Genomic DNA, 18,137 nt, shown 5'->3' on the forward strand with positions numbered 1-18,137 from the left:
ATAATCAAAAACAAGTCAACCATAGTAACCAGAATTAAGTTACTATGATTAGATTTTAGAATTTTAGTAGGTTTTTTTTTCTTCTCTTTCCAGTTTTCAAATCAATCGAAAAGAAAATGTAATCCCTGGGTAATGAAGAAGAAGAAGAAGAAGAAGAAGAAGAAGTTGTTGTTGTTGTGTGTATAAACAATCTGAGGGTTGTCGGAATGTTATCCGAGATAATGGTGAGGTCATATCATTTTTATTTTTCAAAAAAAAAAAAATAAAAAAAAAAACGTTCAAAGCCAGAGACAACAGCCGTTAAAATTCATTTAAAAATAATGACTTTATTTGCATTTGCATTTGCATTTGCATGGTTTTGAAATATATTCTTCGCCACAGATTAAATGCAGGTCTGTAATACCCAGCCTTCCATTATTTCCATACTCGGGTTCCTCGGATTATTCAAAGGGCTTTTATCTGAAATTTTTTTTTTTTTTCAGTTAGACTTTAAACTTGCTGCATACGCTTTCCAACTTTGGTGTTTTTATATTTTTTTAAAAAAAAAAAATTCAAAATAAAGACAGAAAAGACGGGTTCATGGAACCACAGTCAACCTTAATATTAATATTAAAATCAAAATCAAAATTAAAATAAACATATCTATTTCTTGAAACAGTGAAGAGTGGGTGATAGGAAGGAGAAGAAGAAAAGAAAGTTCAAATGACTGCCAACATATTGTGGTTTAATAATGCTCTAACTTTTCAACTTTGGCCAATTGATGCCGCATTTAGCACAACAAAGAGCTCATTTAATTCCAAATAGAAAAAATAACCACCAATCTTTTACAAATATGATGAGTCTGTTAACACAGTTTGACGGTTTCATAAGACTTGTACCTGTCTGCTTAAGTTAACACTAACCAACTTTTATTTTATTTTATTTATTTATTATTAACAGAATGTTTCGTATACATATTCATGAGGCCCACCAGATTTATGAATTTGGTTAGCGTTGTTTATGCTGCTGACCTGGCCAAAACAACCCAGCAAGCCAAAGGGAATTGACTCCCGGTGGTTTGAGACCCGATATCTTTAAATTCAATTGAACCAAGTTAATGTCGATCTTGGTTTAAGAAAGAAAGAAAGAAAGAAAGCAAAACATTATTGCAATTGTTTTTATAAAAAAAAAAAAAAAGAAAAAGAAAAGGAGGAAGAAAAAGGAAATTTCCTTTTTTTAAAAGTACCTTCTTTTAATAGATAGAAGATGCCTTTTTTTTTATTTTTATTTTTAATCTTCTACTTAAGATGGCTAGTTCTTTGTTTAAAACCGTCTAAATAAAATAAAAAATAAATTCCCATATTAAAAACAAACAAACAACACAACAAACCATTTATTTTTAAACCTCTGAACTATTTACTAAAGAATTAAAATAAATTATTGAGATTTCTTCCTTTACAATCTTTTCCTTCTACTTTTCCCTTCCTTTCAACGATATCCGAAAACTTCTTGAAAAAACCTGAAATTTAATAATATTCGTCTTTAAAGTTTCCTCCAGTTTTTCCCATAATTCATAATAATAATTGCACACAAAAAAAAAAAAAATTTTTTTTTTTTTTTTTTTTGGTAACTCAAATCTCCCGTTCCAAAACAAATCTACACCCCACACACTCAAATGGCCGATCCATCTGAGTTCCCCACAGACCCGGGTCTCGCCACTGCAGTCGCATCAGCAGGTATCACTGAGCGCCGTACCCAGACTTCAAAACAACAACAACAACAACAACAACAACAATCAAACCCTGATACTTCTGTTCCACAACAACCCCCCTCAACTACCTCTTTACCAACAGGCGTGTCCTTTTACACTCCAGATGACCCAGAAACTTATCCATCCTCAGTAGCATCTTCCTACGCAAACAGTCCGAAAATCTCAATCACTCACGACGAAGACCGCAGCCCAGATGAACCTGAAGACTTGGGCCCATATCCCCTCCCAATTTATAACCACAAAAATAACAGTACTAGCAGCAGCAGCAATAGTATCAGCAGCAAGTACTCATCTTCTCGAGGGTCTTTAGTTAATCTACTGCGCCAATTCCTCACCTCAGGCTCCAGCAACAATGGCAGTGGTAGTGGCGGCCATAGAAACAATGCTCCCAAACTTTTCGCAACAGCAACTCCTGCAAAAATTGGATCCACAATCATCCTCATCTTGTTGTGTTTATGGTTTTTTGTCTCAGTGGGCAATGGCGGTAATGCCTCGCGTCCTGCTCACATTATTAATCCCACAAAAAATGCAATTTTCACAGATGACCCTCTTATATACCCGGACCTTACATTCCTAAGTGTCGGGTCCAAAAAAAGCCTTGGAGGTAAGAAAAGCGGCCCTAATAAAGCCCCAGGTGATTATGCTCCAGACTCTAGCGACTCAAACGTCCCTGCAGCAGCCAAAGGTTCCAAAAATGACTTGCAGCCAAAGGATCAAGATAAACCAGAATCTTCCATTGCAGAATCTAAGCTTCAAGCCATCCCCTCTCTCGTTTTCAAGCCCGAAAATCCCCTGGCCCATCTCTTTGATTCTAAAAAACGTTATCCTCCCGTTGTTCTTGTAACTGTCATTAACCCTGACAAGTACCGTAGTGATTATCTTGAAAAAATTATTGCAAACCGCAAAAACTATGCCAAAAAGTTTGGCTACGGCTTGTACGTGCGCTTGGCATCCGACTTTAAGGAATCACAGTGGAGCAACTCGCCAAACCAAAACCCGTCTTGGGCAAAAATTGCTGCAACCCGTGCAGCTCTCCACGCATTCCCCTTATCGCATCACTTTTGGTACGTCGACCAAACCGTAGTGCTCACGGACTTTGATCGCTCCGTTGAAACGCGTCTGATAGAACCAGCTGCTTTACGCGGGCTTATGCTTCGCGGCATCCACGTGCTTAAGAATTTTGAAGTTATCAAAACATACAAGAATACGGGAGCTGATAGTATCAAACTTATCTTAACACAGGATGGCTATGGCGTCGTGACATCCTCCTTCCTCCTGGCCAATGTCAATAATGACGGCCGGTTGTTTGCCTCTTCTCTGTTGGACTACTGGGGTGATCTTGCATATGTTTCGTACAACCAATTCGAGGATCGTGCAGACCAAAATGCGCTTAACCACTTTTTGTTGTGGCACCCGTCGTATCTTTCAAAAACGGCAATTGTGTCGACACACGCCCTTTCAGCGTACTCAGAACTGAAAGGGTCTTCAGCCATTCGCGATATCAAGCTGATAACTAAAACAAAGGACGAAAATGGTAACGAGCAACAAGTTTCGGTGCAAGCACCAGTCAACAAAGAAATGGAGGCTGAATATAAATACTTTAAAGGTGATCTTTCAGTGTTTTTGACCAAGTGTGAGAAGACATCTTCTCTCAATTGTCTTCAGGAAATGTCTGACTATTACAAGGCTTAAATAGTAATAATACAACTTGATTTACTATAAAAAAATATTTCTTAAATATTTCAAATTTCGATTCTAATAATTTAATATTAATTATAGAAATAATAATCTTTTTAAATTTTTTTGTTTGTTTGTTTGTTTATTTGTTTATAAATATTTATTTAAACGTTCCTACTGGGCTGTTTTCAGTTTCTCATCAAGAGCTTTCAGGGCTAGGGCTCTACGCCGATCAGCCTCAATTTCGGCTGCAGAACGAGGCCCTGCTGCAGAAGAGGGTCCCGCACCATTTCCTCCCGCAGACGCCGCAGTATTGCCTGTCGTTCGAATAGATGCACGCAGATTGCCTTGCTCGACCTCGTCTTGAGCAAATGGCGTGCAAATTTTGATTGCTACAAGCGTGCGGAACACCACGGTGGCCAGGCTTTGGATCAGATCGCGGAGTAGCGCGGGGTAAAAGAAATTAGCGAGAGAAAAGACCTCGCTAGCATCACCACGAATGCGAATCTTACCTGGGGCACTTTTAATTGAGACCCCAGAGTCATTGCTGGTGGCTGCAGTAGTTGTTGGCAATACAGGATCCACATATGTATAACGCAGGAAACGCAGGTAGATCCAAGACGCGAAGAACCCAGCCCAGACTTGGGAAATAAAGGGCAAATCGCGGAAGTAAACAATACCAATCAGGGTGTAGAGAACAAGAGTTGGGAACACAAGATGCTTGACCTTGATGGTGAAAAGACCACGGAACAACACAATGGAGTGCTCAGGAACAAGTTGTTTCAGAGCTACTAAAAAGGCCAACTGGAACGCAATGCCACCATTGATGGGCTGTAGCAGGTAAAACTCTTTGCCAACAGGTGTTGATGTGTTTGAGTTATCAGCATTTTTCTCAGCTACAGTGGCAGAGACTAACGCGTATTCGAAAATGGCAGTGGCCCAAGCAGCCACATTGCTACTGACACCCACAATCAACAGAAAACGGGCGAGCTCTTTTGAGTTCCATACACGCTCACAGTACCGGCCACCGTAGAGCAAGGTAGCACCAGTAGCCAAGAAACCGAGGATTGTTGTTTCCACGTAGGTGGTAGTGATGAGGACCCAAGGATAAAAAACAGAAAGGCCAGGGACCAATGTCAAGAAGGGGATTGAGATATCTGCATAAACTGGTTTTGAGGGTTTAGGAACGGGCCTACTGTCTGTTTCTGGTTGGACTTGAGGGCCCTCGGCAATGGCCAAGAGGCGGTTGTAAATATTTAAGCGGAAGAGACATACGACTAGGGAAAAAAGAACTAGCAGCAGAAGAGTCACTTTTGTGACAGGAGGGATCATAAGCCCGCGCATGTTTATTTATTTATTTTTTTTTAAAAAAATGAAATAGAGGGGGAGGTGACGATGTAAATATAAATGAGAGAAGTTTTATAAAAAGTGGTAGTGCGTGTTTGTTTTGTGTTGATTCAAGGGATATTTTTATTTTTTTATTTTTTTTTTTTCTAAATGGTGGGCTGGCAAAAACTTGGGGAAAACGGTAGGGTCATTGAAGGTCAGCTGACTGAAGCTCCGATAGAACCAAAGGTAGTAAGAAAACAAGCAAGTGAAGTTGAGATGGATGATTTCAAAAAAGGATTGAATATGAAATGAATGAAAATATTTGTAAAAGAAAAATGGGGAAAAAAATTGCTCTTTTAATTTATTATATGAATGATTTGATCTACAGTTATTTGCGTACATTTTATACACATTGACACGTTTACTTTGAACTCGGGAAAACTTAAACGTCAGCAAAATAGAAAAAAGACACGGGACACATCGACTAAAAATGATCCAAGTTATTCGGCATCTTTATTGAAACTTTGAAACCAATGTCTTGGTTAGACAGATCAATTTGAAGCTCCGTACATATTTACTTTTTGTTGTCAAGTGCTTCTGTCGGTTCAAACATCTAAATATATATATGTTTTTTGTTTTTTATATTCCATTAATGTAAACAACAACCACAAATTTATCAAAACAATAATATTCTTTCAATAATCATCACCACCATACAAATGTCCCGGCTCTGCAAAAAGTCAAAGATCCGGAAAACAGTCAAGGAAGCTGCTGGCGGCATTCCAGTAACTGAAAAAGCAAGCACTCTGGTAATTAAGAATTAAAATTTTTTTTCATCATTTCTAACTTCTTTTCTTAGATCTACCTCGACTACGTTTTATTTCTTCAGAAAATCCTTCAGGAAGCTGATATGGAAGCTGCGCGTATGGGCGATAAAACCATCACTAGCCGCCACATTGAATCGTGTCTTGAGAAATCTCTTAAATCGTTTCGTGGATAATCATTACCATATATATACAAAAAATTAATATCAATTACAAAGAAAAAACAAAGTATCATTTCCGCTTTAAAAGCTTGACCATATCTATGGCGCCTTGTGAGTTATGTTTATTGTAAACAAACAATCCTTGTAACTGAGCAGTGCTAATAGTAGTGCCCAGATCCAAAACAGATTGCAAGAAATGCTCGCACTTCTCAGTTTCTCCCTCGTAGAACCGCAAAAACATGGCCCGCACTTGGTCTTCCGTCGCATTATCAATCAGTGCCTTATAATCAACGCGTCCTGGTCGGATCAATGCAGGATCAAGTCGCTCAGGGTGGTTTGTTGTCATGAAAATTAGTCTTTCATCAGCACTAGCAACGCCATCCAAAGCATTCAGCAAACCAGAAAATGTCACGCCAGAAAGGTATCCCTGGTCTTCACCAGTCTGCTTGCGCTCATTAAAAGCAGCATCAATATCCTCCAACAACAAAATACTACGCTCAGGAACATGGTTCATCAAATGATTCAGTCGGTCGTCCGTCAAAGTTGCCTCAGATAAGTTCAAAATGCAAATATTATAGTCCAGCTCACCGCAAAGCGCCTGGATAACACTTGACTTTCCGCTTCCTGGAGGGCCATACAACAAGTATCCACGGCGGTAGGGTATCCCGCGGTCATGGTACCATTTGCTCGACTCCAAAAAGTCGCGCACATCTTCAACAAGCTTCTCTTTAAGCCCCTTGGCCAAAATAACTGAATCCAAACTGCGTTTCCGACGCGGCTGACCAAACGGACGCCACTCGGGACCAAATGACGTGTAAATAACAGTCTTGCCCTCCCGCTGCTTAATTGCTCGTTGCTGAGCCTCGTTCAAAAGCTCAGGTAGCAAATGTCTGTCACGATAAAGAGTCGTCAGTGTGATGGTCTCAAATGGAGTCCCGCTTGTCAAATCCATTAATCGTCCGGATCGTTCACGTGCAACAAGCATAAACGCGCCCTTGTACCGAATTAAATGCTTACCAGGACCAGGAACCAAGTTAAATGTCGTCGTCATCGAGCCATTATCATGCTGCTTGACGGTAGTATTAATACTAAGATGACGCGATGATCTCTTAGGGTATTGTGACATCCATTCCAAAAACCAAGTATAAGACTTGTCCTTGGATGCAATCTCAAGATCCACCAGCATTTGTCGGTACACAAAATTGCTTCCCTTTAAGACCGCCTGTCGTAAGATTGCCAGTCCAGCTCCAAGACCCATCAGACCAAACCCCTGTAGACAACGTTAGTTTAGTTAAATGATATATACATTAAACTTACCGCAGCAAAATACGGATTTGAGCTAAGGATCTTGACAAGAGTCGAATCCTCACCCAATGTGTTGACCAAAAGCTCATTAAGAGCATCATTGGGGTTACTTGATTGTGCAGCAGTTGGTTTTTGAGAAAGATTCTCGGGAACCTTTTCTATAGGACTAGGGACCTCAACGACATCCGGAACACTTAGGCTCGGATCATTTTCTGCTTTGCTAAACCAGGCCATTTTTTTTTTCTTTATATATTATGCCAACTCTTTGTTCCCCGAATTTTTTTTTTTTTTGGAGTATTGCTGTTGGAGTACAATTTACGAAGGATCCGGTGAAAAATCTTAGTCAGAATTTGCGTAACCAAAGTCGGTGCCACCCCGTCATTAAAAAACACAAACCCTCCTCCACTTCTCCCATCATCATTACCACCACCATCATCATTTCCCTCTTACAAAAACAATCACACAATCCATTACAATTCATATCCACACACCCCCATAACACATCATAATGAGCGCTTCAAACGCCTCGCCAGTACCTTCGGCACCCCAATCGTTTATAGTCAAGGGTGGCGTTTCCGCTCCTCGTCTTATTGATGATATTCTTCACATAATTACTGGCTCCCGTTACCTTGACAATGATCCCATCACAGCTGCATCAAATCTTGACCTTCGTCGCCAAAACCCTTGGAGCATGGCTGTTGGAGGAGATCCTCGTCTCCCAGAATATTTTACTACTTCTTCTTTTATTGAGTTTTACTCATTACTTTTTTCTCCAGATGATTCTGTCTTCCTCCATCTTCATGCTGAAATCGATCTTGGTGCTGCGCCCCCAGAAAACGAGCTCATGGATTTCCACCTATGTAAATCCTCAGATGATGCTGTTGACCCAGACCAGGAGATTTACAATTACAAGTGTTCAATCACTGCTACCCATCTTAAGCTTATTTTTCATAGACCTGTTTTTACTGAAGAAGACTGGGAAACCTTTCATACAAGCGCCATTGGGGAACGATACAACAAATTCAAGCATCTCTCAACCAATCCTTCCAATACATCGCCTCCATCCCCCCTAAACTGTCTTCATACTCTTTACAAAATTATTTCAAAACCTCTTTTTGACCCTGTTTCATCCCCAATTTATAGAGAACATTTTTCCGTCAATGTTCGTGCCACTCCAGAGTTTCTCATTAAGCACCTTCATTTTACTCTCAAAGATGACGACTTGAAACTTTACCCACCAGATATTTTCGATGTCAATTCCTCTCCAGAACTTAAAGAAATTCATCGTGATTACGTCCGCAAGCTTCATGAGGTTGTCATTTATGCAAACACATTTTTCCCCAGCAATTCACAGTCAGCAATGGCACAATCATTCACTCTTAAAAACTCCCTTCCTATCCTCCGAAGGCTTCTCTTCGACACTGATCCACGCTTGCCTGATTTATCCTATCTTAAAAATCAATCTTTTTACGGAAACAAGTCATATTCCTCGTCATCTAAGCTCCCTTCAAAATTTGATCTTCAAATGTATACCATGCTTGGTGCTACCTACGATTTATCAAACTCGGCAATTTCGAAACGCTACGATCTTCAGGCATTCCAGGATCCAGAAAACAAACCATATTATTTTGAAGCTCTCTTGGGTATTGCAAAGTCCCGTCAAAGTGAAATTCTAGAAACCAAGGCTACGGAACTCTTGTCCTTAGGCGAAACCTCTGCCAGCACTTTGGCTCAAGCTTATGGCCAATATTTACTGAACTTTGATAAAACAATAACTGAATTACCTCTTGATGAGGGCTATCTTATTGACTGCTACAAGCATCGTTCCAAAGAAAATCCCGGAGAGGAACCAGCTCTGAGGAATGCTCTTCTCACTATTGCCAACCACCGAAATAATGCTCGCCTATTATCATTTTTGGAAAGCAAGTCAATGACACTTGCTGATGCCTACCATGAGCTTGGACTTTCAAAAGATAGCAATGAAGAGTACATCCATTTGGCCTACGAAACCAAGATGCAAGAAGCTAGACCTGAAGAGGCCAAACTAGCCAAGCTGGCCTTGAAAACTATTGCTATTGACCGCAAGAGCAAGATGCTGTTAAATCTTTACGAAGCTGCTGTCAAGCATGATCCTGATCATGGAGGAATTGATCAAAATATGACTCTTTTTGAAGCTATTGCCATTTTAGGGGTGCCGCAGGAGCTTGTTGACGAGGCTCGAACAAATAGTGCATCCCACAACCTCATTGTACAACACTTTGAAGCAAACTCTGGAAACGACTCTGATAGAATACTTGAGCAGCGCCAGGCTTTGCGTGTATTATCCAAGCATCTTAAAAGCAAAAAGATTGAAAGCTACCTTAGTGGGGCTCCAGACTCAGACTTTATCCGTAATAGTTTGTGGCCTGTGGGTCTCGAAAACATTGGTAATACTTGTTATCTGAATTCTTTATTGCAATTTTACTTCACCATCACTCCTCTTCGCAATGCAGTCATTGAGTTTTGCGATAACTCTACTAATCAAATTGACCTCAACTACGCCAAGGAGAAACGTGTGGGTGGCAGAGTCGTCACCAAGGGTGAAATTGTCCGTTCGCGCGAATTTGTCTGTTACCTTGGTGAACTCTTTAAGCAACTCATTCATACACCGCTAGCTTCCATTGCACCTAAAAAGGAGCTTGCCTATCTGGCTCTCGTCCAGTCGCAGATTGATCCTCGCATGGAGGAATACGAGTCTCTTGTCAAGACAACTGAAATTGATCCTAATGCAAAGCTTACTACGTCAGTTCAGGGATCTTCTGTAGATTCAACTATCCCTAACATTAGTAAGACTATAAGTCGCTCGGATCCCATCTTTGAAGAAGACGAAAAGCTTCTTTCCGATGACGACGAGAGTATAATCCGCGAGTCGGAAAAGGGTGGTACAGTAATTGTGCATGATATGGATGACAGTTCATCTGTGAAATCCTTTTTTATGGTTGATGCACCTCCTAAACCTTTGGTTGATGAGGATGTGGTTATGGTTGATGCTGCTTCAGTAAGCTCCCCTGAAAGTCCCAAGCGCAATCGTGAAGCTCTTTCTCCTAAGTTTGACTCAAGCTCGCGTAAACGTGATCGCAAAAGCATTGATTCGTTTTCTATTTCTACAGATAATGAATATAGTTCTTCTGATAGAAAGGAGTCGATAGTCACTGTTAGAAGCATTGACCCGCCAAAAACTTCGGAACAAAAGCGCCAGATGGACGACGCGATGGCTATCGGTGGACAACAGGATGTTACTGAGTGCATTGAGAATGTTCTTTTTCAAATTGAGGGTGCATTTGATGCTCTTGGCTACGATGAGGATGGAGAACAACTCGATATGGTCAAGGAGCTCTTTTATGGTGCTACTAAGCAGCTGATTGAAGACCCAGAAACGGGCAAAGTTGGTGAGAGCAAAACAGAGCGGTTTTCTATGCTCATTGTCAATGTAGAAGACAAGCCGCAAAACATGTACGAGGTCATTGATACATACTTTGATGATTCATTTGTTGAACTCGGCAAAAAGCAAGTGATTCGCCATATTACAGCAACCAAGCTCCCACCAATTCTTCAAGTTCAGATTCAACGTGTGCAGTTTGACAAGGTTACTCAGCGCGCCTACAAGTCTAAAGCACCAATCAGACTACTTGATACGATATATCTCGACCGTTACATGGACTCGGATGAGCCAGCCATGGTACAAAAGCGCAAGGAGGTAGTACAATGGAAAACACGTATTGCTAAGCTGCGCAAGGAGGAGGACGAAATGAATGATTTAGTGGTAAGTTTAACAAAAAAAAAGACAAAATTTGCAGCATAATAATAACAACCTTTCTGACTATTTTTAGGGTAATGGAATCACCATTACAGAAGCACTTGAGTCTGCAAAAACCTTTTTGGCTGCACAGAATGCTGCTGCAGCTGAGGGTAAGGAGGCATTGGCCAAGGTGTCGCCTCAGACTATTGAGTTTCTTGAGAAGCATGTTGCACAGCTCAAGTTCAAACTTGAGTCTTTACGAGCTGAGATTGCTGATCTAGAGGACAAGTTGGTGCACCAGTTTGACGATATGCATCACGTAGGCTACAAGCTACACTCTGTCTTTATTCACCGTGGCCAGGCGACGTTTGGCCATTATTGGGTCCATATTCATGACTTCCGGTCCAATATTTATCGCATGTACAACGATAAGACTGTAGCAGAAGTGCCTGCGGATGAAGTTTTGGGCATCCCCCCTCCTGGGTCCACAACGCTCAAGGATGCCGATGCCACGGCATATTATGTGACCTATGTTCGCGAAGACTCGTTGGATCTTGTTGATGCAGTTGTGCGTGACATTGTTGAAGTGGACGAGGATGCTGACAAGGAAGAGCCCAGAAATTCGAATGACGACGATGACGACGAGGTTTTGATTGTTGGTGAAAAAAAGGCCGATGATGACGTGGCTGGATTCTCCACAGCGGCTGCAGCAGTTTCCAATGCGTTGGCAGAAGAGTCGGGTGACAATGGTGATGAGCAGAACACTAATGTTACAGCTGCTAGTGCCAGCTCCACTACAACAACCACCACCACATTAGCTACAATCAGTACTACAAACGAGCCTACAATTATCAAAAGCCCTCAACCTCCTAAATTATCGTTTGCTGAGATTGTGGCTGGCAAAAAGCCTCCTCCTCCTGTGCCCAGCAGAAGCAACAAGAAAAAGGAGGAAGAAGAAAAAGAAAAAGAAGATATTAAGAATAAAGAGGATTTGATTTCGCTTTAGAAGAAAAAAAAGTTTCATTAGTAAATAACGTCTTTTTTCTTTCTTTCTTTTTTTTTTTTTAACAATCCATTTCAAATTTGCTATGATTAAAGCAAAAGTTTTTTTTTTTTAATTTGCTCGCAACAGACGGTCAATGTGTACAATAATTAATAGCTAATATAATGAAAAAAAATAAAATAAACAAATAATTGTATTTTCAAAAGTACACAAAGAAGCAAAAGAATGAAACCGAAAAAAAAGTTATATTTTTTTTTATTATTCGACATTTTTATTATTTTTTTTAAGAATTTTTTGGTTTTTTTTTTTTTTTCTTTCTTTCTTCCATAAGACCGATAATCGAGTTTATGGGCGATTGAAGGAGGGGTAATTTGAAGTCAACGTAGAGTTATTGGTAAGTCAAACAAAAATAAAAAAAAAAAGAAAGAAGAAGATTTTTGCATTCATATTTACAATATGGAATCCAGCTTCGCGTAGACATTTAACCTAAAAACGAAAAGAGTAACAGTTAGTATAGGGGAAATCAAAAAAATCTAACCAGAAACTTACACTGCGGCTATGATTTCAATCTGTAATTCGCGGGATGTGTCGGCGGAAAGTTCCTGAGCAACCTCCTGCGTCAAGTTAGCGCCGGCGCCGCCGGCACCAGCGCCCTGTCTAGCCAAGAAGGGCCACTCGGCGTAGTCGTTAAGAATCTCGTCAGCACGGTTGAAAGCTTGATCACGGGCATCATATGACAGGTTTGTGAGAACGTTTTCAAGAACGTTTGCGGCGTATGCGCCAGCAACAAGAGCAATGGAGCGTAAAAAGCGGAAGGAAATATTGTCTGGAAACAAGACGGTGTTGGGCATAACAATGGTGCGGGCTGTCAAGAAGTTGATGACGCGGCGTTTGATCTCGTCCTTGGTAGACGTGTCTGCAACAGGATGCGTGGCCATGTCAAAGAGGAAGAAGTTGCGCTTTTCCGTTCGGAGCACTCCCTTGTCGACAAGGCCCTTGGCCAGCCGCTCTCGGACTTGCTTAAGTTGGTATGTGATTTTAGTCAGGTTCCATGTTTCGCCCGAGAGATAGTCAATCCAGGTCGACACACTGAGTGGCTCGCTGAACTTCATGATTTTGATTGTTTCGTCCAAAAGAGCTTCGCCCGTAATTTTGTCGTCAATGACCTCAATATAGCGGTCTGAAAGGGGGAACCGGCGCCGGCTAGGGTCGTTCACCATAGCAATCTTACCTCGGAACGCCAACTCCATAATAATGCAGCCACGAAGAGCATATGAAATATTGTCGTTCCAAAATGACAAGTATCCCTAAAAATGCCTTGGTTAGATTGTGTGTATGTATGTATGTGTATGTTTTTCATCAAATTGCCTATTTTAATCGGTTTGGCCAGATACACATTTATGATATAATAATACGCACCTGCTTGTCTTTTAAGCCCAGTAGTAGGACCTCTTCCATGAGAGTCAGTTTAGGCTGCTTGGAATCCTCAACAATGTTTCGCATGTCGTCTGGATCGTAGGCAATTTTGCGGCCGTCTTCTGTATCATAGCCGTTCCGCGTGATGTTGACCGAAGTCCCGGCTTCATTGAACTCTGACGACGAGGCTGGTTCCTCGTTGCTCTGGCCAAATGTGGAGGAAGAAGAGCCTCCAACTCTCCGTCGCTGCAATCCCGAGGACATGATGATTAGTTTGCTGGCACCGTTGTGTCTATGGTGGGTATAAATGTGTGTGTGAGAAAATAGTAGAGAGTTTTTAGGTGGATTATGGTGGTAAGTTTATGGGCTGGTTATGTTTAGAGTATGTTTTTTGTTTTTGTTTTTGTTTTTTAATTTATTTATTTTAATTTATTATTATTTTAATATATTTACTATTATTATTATTTTAATTTTTTGGCAGTCTGTTTGGGCACAAGAGCAAAAAGGGGGTGGTGTTGTGTGTATGTGTCTTGTTGATAAAGAAATCAAAAAAAAAAAAAAAAAATGGCGGATTATTATTTAATAATTATTTTATTATTATTATTTTATTATTATTATTTTATTATTATTATTGTTGTTGTTGTTGTTGTTATTCTAGGCAGGTGGTGGTGACAAGTATGCATGTGGCAGTGGTGGATGGGAAAGCCGTCCGTCGTAATTGAAAGCGTGTTAATTAAAAATCATAAAGGTGCTGATTTTGTTACAATAATAAAAATAATAATGTAATATATAATTCTTATTACAAATTTATTGTTACAAAAGCTATTACAAAAAAATTAAAATTGCAACAAATTGTAATATATATATATGTAATATATGACATAATTTCATTTATATATATATATATATATATAGAAATATTCACAATCAGTTAATAAATGAATACTCAACTTCATGACTTTTGATCAAGTATACTAAATAATTTAAAATCAAAAAAATAAAAATAAAAAAAATAATCACTTGATTCTTTCAAAAAAAAAAAAATATGTTTAAATTAGAATTTCTTAAATAGTTTGATTAACATTTATTTTTTTAAAAAAAAAAGGAATATAATCTTTTTTTTTCTTTTTCTGCGTTTCTATTAGGGTCAAAAACATTAAGTTAATTTTAAGATTTTTCATTTTTTTTATTCAATTTATGTTCAATAAATAGTAAGTAATACCCATAACGGAATTATGTATATTCTTATTTATCTAATTATAATTTTTTTTTTTTAAAAAAAGCATTGTTTTTTAAAGTACTACTTGAGCAATCATTTATATGTCCATTTCCGTACAATAATTTCTTCATTTTCCTCCTCCTCGTTTTGGACTAGACATTGCCTATTATGTCTAAACACCATCTTAATCTTTTATTAATTTCAATTAATTAAGAAAAAAAATATAAAAGAAGAAGAAAATTTTTTTTGGTAACTTTAAACCTGACTTTTACAAGTCTCATAAATACCCACACTCCTTCTATGTACGTTAAAATACGCGATAGAACCTTACGCCGGTCATAAAATTCAAATATGAGTTTAAAAAAAGCACCCATATACTCATAAAAAAACAAAGAAGAGAGCCAACAAAGTGTATATTTACATACACAAGATAACATACGGTAAATTTTAAAATTAGTTTTAAAAGACGATGTGAGGAATAGAGAGAGAGAAAGAAATTGGAAATATAATAAAATGTGAAAAAACAAAGAATTCAAAAAGTTCTAATATGTTGTTGACGACGGATACTGCGAGTGTGTAGCAGTGGGAATAAACCCCGAGGTTGTTGCCCCCATCGAAACAGTATTCACAAGACTCACTGGAGGAAGTACAGCAGACATACCAGTAGGAGGAGGTGCCGAAGTGGTGGGCATACCTGCCGTCCCTGTAATGCCTACCGTTGCAGGCATAGTCACTGCAGAAGTAGCAATTTGAGCTGGCACCGCGGACATAAAACTTGTTGATGGAGAATGAGCAGTTTCTTGGAAATATTGCATTTGATAAACTGGTGTTCCTCCAGCTGCTGTTGTAGTTGTCGTTGCTCCGGAAACAATCCCATGAGGCGGCGCAAGAGTCGGTGATCTTGAGTGCGAAGGATCTGTGGCGGCTGAAATAGGACTCATTTGTTGTGGTGGCTGCTGCTGCTGCTGTTGTTGTTGTTGATGTTGTTGTTGATGTTGTTGTTGATGTTGTTGTTGATGTTGTTGTTGATGTTGTTGTTGATGTTGTTGATGTTGTTGATGTTGTTGAGGTTGTTGAGGTTGTTGAGGTTGTTGAGGTTGTTGAGGTTGTTGTTGATGATGGTGTTGCTGATGATGCTGATGATGCTGATAATGATTCTGTTGTTGCTGCCCCGAATACCCCGCTATGTGCTGTGGAGGCCCGTTACTGTTTGCATATGGAGACTGATGACCGCCCACCATTGGTTGCCCAAACTGCGATGGAGCAACTGCTGACGTCGGGCTACCCTGGTAGTAATAATTGGAGTATCCCATTCCATGGTGTGAAATGGCATGCAGGGGCTGCTGAGAAGGTTGTGACATAGAACCAGGGCTGGCTGCATGAACTGGTTGCTGCTGCGGAGATGGCATCATTGTTTTCACAGCGCTAGCACCAGCTGGAGTAGCAACTATATATCCTGGCTGTGTCACTCCTCGGTAATGCTCACTAGGGGTCCCAGAAATTGGTGTGATGACTGTTGGAGTGCCAGTACCATAAGGAGATGAATAGTACTGTGGGCCAGAAATGGGAACATAAGCTCCTTCTGAAGGAACAATTGCTTTGATTTGGTTTGTTGGCGATTGATGTGTATTAATAGGACCTGGCTGAAATTGATGAAGAGGAGGTGGTTGCTGCTGTTGTCCATGCTTTTTCATGTCATCTTCAAGTTGTCTTTTCCTCATTTGCTCTTCTCGTTCTCTTTGTCGCTGTTGGTTTTCTTCTTTCTTTCTAGCAGCTGCTGACATTATCAGGGCAGTACGTGCATAATTGTTGGGCAGGTAAAGAAGCGTTTTGATATCTGTAACAAATAATGGGTATAGTTTGTCAATGATTTTTTCTTTGCATGCAAACTTGACTGCCCGCTCATATGGTATCCAAACACCTTTAAAATGCATTGCACCTACTTTCACAACGTGCCTATATTTCTCTGCTTTTAAAATCCCATCTCGTCGACCACGAGACATTCCAGAAACGTTTAAAAGTTTAGTCCCATTAATCATATTGTTGTCTTCACGTCTAGCAACACATACCCCCTTGACGTCAACCTGAAAACAAAGTGTGCCTTCATCTTCCCATAAAGTGGTGGTAATACGAGGCTTAATACCAGGAGGTGGATTTTTTAAAGATAGGGCAGAAGGAGAAATATCTGGATTTTGTTGAAGTACTTCTTCTTCATTGATTACATTTGGAGACGTTGGTAGCAGTGGTGGAGGTAAAATGGGGGGTAGTGTTGTTGAGGAAATTGGAGTCATTCCCATTTGTTGATTAGGAAAAGGAATCATAGGAACGTTATTTGGGTCGGAAACATTTGAGGGTCCTGAAGAAGATTGCGGTCTAGATCCTTGAGGAGTTGTAGATGGATTACCTATAAAATTAGGGGGTTGTTGTTGCTGCCGCTCTTGGGGGGATTTAGGTTTTGTGAGAGGTGATCCCGAAGGAATAATAATTTGTGCACCATGCTCACGCTCAAAAGATCTTCCTGCATCGTCTAAAGTAGAAACCTTAAGATGATATTCTTGTGGAGATGGTTCTGGATTAGATATTGTACTATTTAGAGCGCTTATTGATGCTGGAGATGAGGTAGCGATATATTGATTTTTTTCCTCAAGCGAGATGGTAGTAGTTGCATGAGGAGGTGGACCCATGGTATACTGTTGAGATATTGCTTGAGGAATTTGAGTATAAGAGCTACTAGTGGTTCCTATTTCTGTTATACGGTGTTCAGGAGGAGGACCATTAGAATGTGGAGGAGCCCAGTGAGGTTCCGACTTGTAGATCATAGTATTGTTTATAAGACTAGGGTCGGTTGGCGGATGCTGTTGCTGTGGGTTGTATATTTCATTTTTTGACTGATGATTTAGTTCTTGCTGAGAGTCTCTGTTATCAAAATGAGAATGAGGTGGTGGTGGAAGGGGGTGAGAATGAGAAGGTTGCTGAGGCTGATTGCTGTACATTTTCTCTATCAGGGATACTTTTAATTATGGTTTTGTTCTTTTATTTTTTTTTTCTTATGATGCAGGGAAATGGAATGAGGAGGATCTCTTTGGGTTCTTATTCACAGATAGTTTTTTTTGATATAAGCATTTTTTTTTAGAAAAATTCCATTTTCTAAAAAGGATTCAAGATTAAACGCTCTTTCATAAAAGAACTTACTAAAAATGTTTTTTTTTTTAATTTTTTACAGCTTTATCAAAAAAAAAAAATTAAAATGTGAAAAAATTAAGAAATTATTTATTTTTTTGGGGTATAACTGTAAAGAAATATATGAAATCTTAAATGTAAGTGTAGAAGATAGAAGCAAATGTGATTGGTTGTAGTCAGGATGAAAGAAACACACAGAGTATTATGATTATAAGTGAATATCAGTATTTTCTATGTAAAATCAGTACTGATATATATTTTAAAGGAATAAATTAAATGAAAAATAAAAAAAAAAATAGAGACTTTAATAACTAAAAATGAATAAAAACTAAAAAGGAAAAGAAAAAAAGAGAAAAAAAGAACATCAACTAAAACAAACAACAAGCACAGCAAATATAAAATTGTATTAAACGAAAAAAAGTAAAAAGAAGGAATGAAAAAAAGAAGAAAAAAAGGGGGGGAAAGGAAAAATATATAAAAAGAAAAAATGAAAAA

The 18,137-nt window shown here is 39.3% G+C and overlaps 7 protein-coding genes across 7 annotated transcripts; 3 read left to right on the forward strand and 4 right to left on the reverse strand.

The window, feature by feature from the left end:
• Positions 1 to 1,654: 1,654 nt before the first annotated feature.
• SAPINGB_P002052 (uncharacterized protein) lies at positions 1,655 to 3,442 on the forward strand (the record flags this gene model as incomplete). The annotated part of the gene is made up of 1 exon (XM_031996772.1): positions 1,655 to 3,442. One exon carries the CDS (start codon positions 1,655 to 1,657, stop codon positions 3,440 to 3,442), a length of 1,788 nt encoding a protein of 595 aa, XP_031852663.1.
• Positions 3,443 to 3,601: 159 nt separating this feature from the next.
• Positions 3,602 to 4,771, reverse strand: SAPINGB_P002053 (uncharacterized protein; the record flags this gene model as incomplete). The annotated part of the gene is made up of 1 exon (XM_031996773.1): positions 3,602 to 4,771. The coding sequence occupies one exon, from the start codon at positions 4,769 to 4,771 to the stop codon at positions 3,602 to 3,604; it is 1,170 nt and encodes a 389-aa protein (XP_031852664.1).
• A 704-nt stretch (positions 4,772 to 5,475) lies between these two features.
• SAPINGB_P002054 (uncharacterized protein) lies at positions 5,476 to 5,756 on the forward strand (the record flags this gene model as incomplete). The annotated part of the gene is made up of 2 exons (XM_031996774.1): positions 5,476 to 5,565; positions 5,616 to 5,756. The coding sequence occupies 2 exons, from the start codon at positions 5,476 to 5,478 to the stop codon at positions 5,754 to 5,756; spliced, it is 231 nt and encodes a 76-aa protein (XP_031852665.1).
• A 55-nt stretch (positions 5,757 to 5,811) lies between these two features.
• On the reverse strand, positions 5,812 to 7,280 carry SAPINGB_P002055 (uncharacterized protein; the record flags this gene model as incomplete). The annotated part of the gene is made up of 2 exons (XM_031996775.1): positions 5,812 to 7,011; positions 7,059 to 7,280. The coding sequence occupies 2 exons, from the start codon at positions 7,278 to 7,280 to the stop codon at positions 5,812 to 5,814; spliced, it is 1,422 nt and encodes a 473-aa protein (XP_031852666.1).
• A 274-nt stretch (positions 7,281 to 7,554) lies between these two features.
• SAPINGB_P002056 (uncharacterized protein) lies at positions 7,555 to 11,830 on the forward strand (the record flags this gene model as incomplete). The annotated part of the gene is made up of 2 exons (XM_031996776.1): positions 7,555 to 10,848; positions 10,916 to 11,830. 2 exons carry the CDS (start codon positions 7,555 to 7,557, stop codon positions 11,828 to 11,830), a joined length of 4,209 nt encoding a protein of 1,402 aa, XP_031852667.1.
• Positions 11,831 to 12,276: 446 nt separating this feature from the next.
• Positions 12,277 to 13,507, reverse strand: SAPINGB_P002057 (uncharacterized protein; the record flags this gene model as incomplete). The annotated part of the gene is made up of 3 exons (XM_031996777.1): positions 12,277 to 12,313; positions 12,377 to 13,134; positions 13,247 to 13,507. The coding sequence occupies 3 exons, from the start codon at positions 13,505 to 13,507 to the stop codon at positions 12,277 to 12,279; spliced, it is 1,056 nt and encodes a 351-aa protein (XP_031852668.1).
• A 1,497-nt stretch (positions 13,508 to 15,004) lies between these two features.
• On the reverse strand, positions 15,005 to 17,455 carry SAPINGB_P002058 (uncharacterized protein; the record flags this gene model as incomplete). The annotated part of the gene is made up of 1 exon (XM_031996778.1): positions 15,005 to 17,455. One exon carries the CDS (start codon positions 17,453 to 17,455, stop codon positions 15,005 to 15,007), a length of 2,451 nt encoding a protein of 816 aa, XP_031852669.1.
• Between the last annotated feature and the right edge of the window lie 682 nt (positions 17,456 to 18,137).

This window comes from Magnusiomyces paraingens (genome assembly GCF_902498895.1).
Source record: "Magnusiomyces paraingens strain CBS 517.90 genome assembly, contig: contig2, whole genome shotgun sequence".
In the NCBI taxonomy this organism is placed as follows: domain Eukaryota; kingdom Fungi; phylum Ascomycota; class Dipodascomycetes; order Dipodascales; family Dipodascaceae; genus Magnusiomyces; species Magnusiomyces paraingens.